General features: G+C 37.9%; 1 protein-coding gene across 1 annotated transcript in view; it reads left to right on the top strand.

Annotated features, from left to right (window-relative positions):
- Nucleotides 1-4382, top strand: part of GCN1 (GCN1 activator of EIF2AK4) — a 42310-nt gene extending 37928 nt beyond the window's left edge. The window contains exons 55-58 of the mRNA XM_085326121.1: nt 669-817; nt 1434-1541; nt 2837-3055; nt 3671-4382. Coding sequence (XP_085182247.1) covers nt 669-817; nt 1434-1541; nt 2837-3055; nt 3671-3796 — 602 coding nt within the window. The 3' untranslated portion in view covers nt 3797-4382. The remainder of the gene's footprint in view (nt 1-668; nt 818-1433; nt 1542-2836; nt 3056-3670) is intronic.
- Nucleotides 4383-4531: the final 149 nt, after the last annotated feature.

Below are 4531 nucleotides of genomic sequence, written 5' to 3'. Positions count from 1 at the left end.
GTGGCTAATAAGTAATTGCTAGAACTGACAAGGAAGATGGGAGCTGACAAGATGTTCAGGCAGGGTGGAGAGGAGAGCAGGTCCACCTTTCTTCATAACATTGTGATCTTAGATTGGCTTAATCTTGTCACAGATCACGTCTGATAGGTTCAGGCGCTTTTGGAATATTGATTCATTTGTCTCTATGTTACARAAAAGTGTGAATTTTGTAGGAACTTGTAGCAGTTGGTAGTGCTTTGGCACTCTCCTCTGAAATTAGGGAATTTGTTAGCTGGCTTCAAATTACAGATGACTTTTACGATTTTATTACAGAGTCAAATATTGTGTAATTCTGATGGCAAGCTCCTTCAGGCATTAAGTGATATGGGCCTAATTATGTGTTACTGACATCATCAGAAATATCTGTGTTGAACAGTACAAAGTCACTGTTTGTGTCAGATTTCTGTATGTGCCCAGAGGACGTTCCTGTCTGGTAGAAGTGTTGCTTTTAAACACTTTGTATGGCTTCTCCTTGGGAGGAGTGGAAGCAAGGCACTGCTTTAAATACTGCTTATTGTTTCATTTTGTAGGAGTGAATTGATAAAAGCTTTTTTAGATCGGGTGGAACGGACAGGGGAGCCTTGCTGTCCTTTTCCTTTTGCTTCCTCACTGTTCTTTTCCTTTTGCAGCGGATGTTTCTGGAATTGACTGGATGGTGAGACATGGACGAAGCCTGGCGCTCTCAGTGGCTGTAAATGTAGCTCCCAGCAGGCTGTGTTCACCCAAATACTACAGCAGTGTTCAGGAGATGATCCTTAGTAATGCCACTGCTGACAGAGTAAGTGCTAAATGAGAGCTGATGAGTTGTGTTGCAAGAGGTTTATAAAGGTGTGTAGGTTTGCTGTGTTACCAAGCAAAATGGAACCAAAATCTCTGAGCACAATCTGAAGATTGTCCCATGATAGATGCAATTTTATGGTCAAATTGCATGCTTGTCCTGATTCTTCTCTGAGTTCTGGTCTCTGTGGAGATGAAGATTATTTAAATTGTGGAGTAACTTTCACTGGAAGCAAACTATACTACTTTTGCCCTACTAAATGTGCTCAGTCACAGGCCAGGTTTTTAAGATATGCAAATTTTTCATTTTAGGAGGAAGGTTTTTAAATCTTGGAATTGCTATTCATACCAATGAATAATTTGGTTTAGTAGATGGAACTTGTGGGCTGTGTGGGTCCTGCTGCCTCATTCTGTGCGGTTGACAGCCACATTATTATTTTTTTCATCATGTTACCCAATAACACTATGTTACTATGTTATCCTGCATTGCCTGCTACAGTTATTTGAAAGATCTATTCAGCCTTCTGCAAAGTTCACCAGTCGATTCGACCACGGGTCTAATCAAAAGACTGTTAAACTCTGGTTTAATAAAATCAATTTTTGTCTTTATGCTACAGATTCCAATTGCAGTTAGTGGCATCAGAGGGATGGGCTTTCTTATGAAATACCACATGGAAGGGCAAGGAGGGAACCTTCCCCCAAAACTTTCAAACCTCTTTATTAAGGTAAGACTTTTCATGCTACCTGCAGTTGTTCTCCTTTGATCTTGACCAATGTAATATAACCTTTGTTCAAGCCARCTCATGGGTAGCTTTCTCTACAAAACTTCTGTATCATAGTCCAGCATGAGAACTCTTTGGGGAAGCTCTAAATCCCTTGAGGCTTGGAAATTTAAGATATATATATATATATATATATATATATATATATATATATATATTTTAATTAAAATACTGACAGAATAACTTTCAAATCCTGCTTTGCAGCTGTGAGTATGATAGCACTATCCTTGCTGCAGTATGGAAATCTGACCTTTGATCTTTCTGTGATAAAACTCAGTTTTGTTCCTTACAAATCCATTTTTTTTCCTTTGGTGTAACAAATAGCTAGCAGAGAAGTAGAGAAAAGTAGGGGGAGATTCTTTGTCAGCTTGTTTCTTTAAGACYGCTCAAGGCGGATGGGGTTTTGTTAGAATCACATCAAATAGTTACTCTTACTTTCCCTGGGTTTGCTGCAGTACTTTGCAACTTCTATGTTTCTGGAAGGGAGTAGCTTCTAAAGATTGGGAGACAGGACAGTATTGAAGTTCACACTTTTTTCAATTCACATCTATTAAAATAATCTACTGAAAAAATGCCTTTTCCTTTCTGTTGTTCTGATTTATTTTCTTTCCATAAGATCTATCAAACATGCAAACTGACAGAATGCAGGCCATTATTCTTTTTGTTTGAAATCTTATATTCATGTATTTATTTGTACAATGTTGTGTTAGAACATAATTGTCACACGAACCAATATTTTCATCACAGTATAAATAGAGTGACATTCAGAAGTTAGCTTTTATTTGTTTTAAATATAGAGCTTAAATAAAAAAAAMTGTACATTTTTAAATTTAAAATACATTATAGAAATGCACCTTACACATCAATCGGAGATTGACTTAGCTGCTGCGGATGAATTGAGTGTATTTTACAGGAGCACTGATGCTACCAGCTTTTGCTGCATTAGTGGTCATTGTCATTTCCTGAGATGGTTGAAAGGAAAGCATGTGACCTCAACAACCACATTTTCAGAAGTTTTCACTTTAAAAAATGTCTGTTTTCAAGGTGTGATTGTCCTACTGTTATACAGAAGCTTAGCGGAACTTGTTGATAACGCTTCTCTTGTACGTTTGCAAGTTACTAATTGCTTACTTTTCTTGTTTCAGTTTAAGACAYTTAAATTAGAGGAAAGATAAACTACTGCTTTAAGTACCTGTCCTTGCTATATCTGAATTTAAGACCATCTTTGTGTCCTGCAGTGTCTCCAGAACTCATCCAGTGACATAAAGTTAGTTGCAGAAAAGATGATCTGGTGGGCAAATAAAAACCATCTTCCCTCACTGGATCCTCAGACAATTAAACCAATCCTGAAAGCACTCCTGGACAATACAAAGGACAAAAACACAAGTGTAAGAGCCTACAGTGATCAAGCCATTGTTAATCTTCTGAAGATGAGAGAGGGTGAAGAAGTGCTCCAGGTAGGAGTCAGAAGAAAGTATAACCAGTAGAAGACTGTGCCACACTGCTCTSCGTGTGGTTGTTCTAGACAGCATGCCTGGAGCTTACTGTCTCGGAGTGTGCTGGGGGTGTTTATGAAACAGAGGAGGGTATTCCTACTTGCATTTAAACCTTCATCAGTAGTCTCATACTAAGCTCYCTTGAAAGAAATAAGTGATCTGACACTGCATAATCTTACAGTGCAGTATAACAAAATGAAAGTATTTAACATACCCTCCATATTTAATATAGCCCTGCCTTCAGAATGCCTTAAGTCCTTACTGTGCTGCTGTTCACCTCAGCTAGGGCTGCTAGTATTGCTTTTGTCACCTGTAAAATCTTGTTGCAGCATTAGTGGTGCTAGAGTRTTTTAGAAGGGATAGAATACTCCTTTGTAGGTCAATATCCAGACCCCTTTTCTAAGTCATAGCTATGTTTATTAAAAGTTCTTATACCTGAAATCATAAAACTAGAAGAAAGATTTTGGTACGTTCGTAAGTTTGCAGTGAAACATACTTCATAAGATGTTGGAATTGTTCTGTTTTGAATGGTATATCATAAGGAACTTGGTAACTGGTGTTACCTTYCTTCCACAGTCTGTTTCCAGGATTCTAGATGCTGCCAGCTTGGAGCTTCTCAATGAAAGCTGCCGGAGATCTCTGAAGAAGCTGGCTAGCCAGGCTGACTCTGATGAACAGATAGATGACACTATACTGACGTGATAATAAAGCTCCAGAAGACAAGACAAACACTGAACCAACCGCTGCATCAGCATTGCAAATCAAACACAAATTTTAAATGTTTTCATTTTTGAAAATGTTAATTCTGATGGGATTTCATGATAAGGACTCCCAGAGAGTATTTTAATATCAAATATACCAGAATAGCCTTAATTAGACCCACATTAGCTTAAAATTGAAAATTTGGTCCCTTTTTGAAACAGATAATGCACAGGAAATAGTTACACCAATCATACTGGTAAATTGTGGCCAAYTGTGAGATGTTGCTAGAACACATCAGGCTTAAACTCTGGTGAAACCTATCTCCTTTTCAGGGTCTGTGCAAAAACTCCAGTACTGGAACTACTATCAGTCTTTTACACAGGCCCTATGAAGCAGGAATAGAACTTGGTGAAAGTTAAAGTGTATTATTTCTGTGTACTGCTAACTTGCTGCTTGTGACGGTTCTGAAGACTGAAAATCCCTGTAAAACAAAGTATTTAAATAGCCTTAGAAATCACAAAGGCAAAAGAGGAATTAAATGCAGTCTGTTTAAAGAAGGAACACTTAATAAAGGCTTTGACTTTGATCTTTCTGGCGTAAGCTGTTCTTCTTACAAAATCATTTGTCAACAAAGTAATATTGGGATTTGCTTTTTGGACCTGTGTTTTTCCTGAGGCATACAATTTGTAGAGCAAGTAGTACTGTAGAAAGACCTTTGCAAAACGGGACAGTTAG

This window comes from Rhea americana, unplaced genomic scaffold, assembly GCF_003343005.1.
Source record: "Rhea americana isolate MKP2758 unplaced genomic scaffold, rheAme1 scaffold_128, whole genome shotgun sequence".
NCBI lineage: Eukaryota > Metazoa > Chordata > Aves > Rheiformes > Rheidae > Rhea > Rhea americana.
The sequence above is the reverse complement of the archived record's forward strand: the minus strand, read 5'-3'. Positions and strand labels throughout refer to the sequence as shown.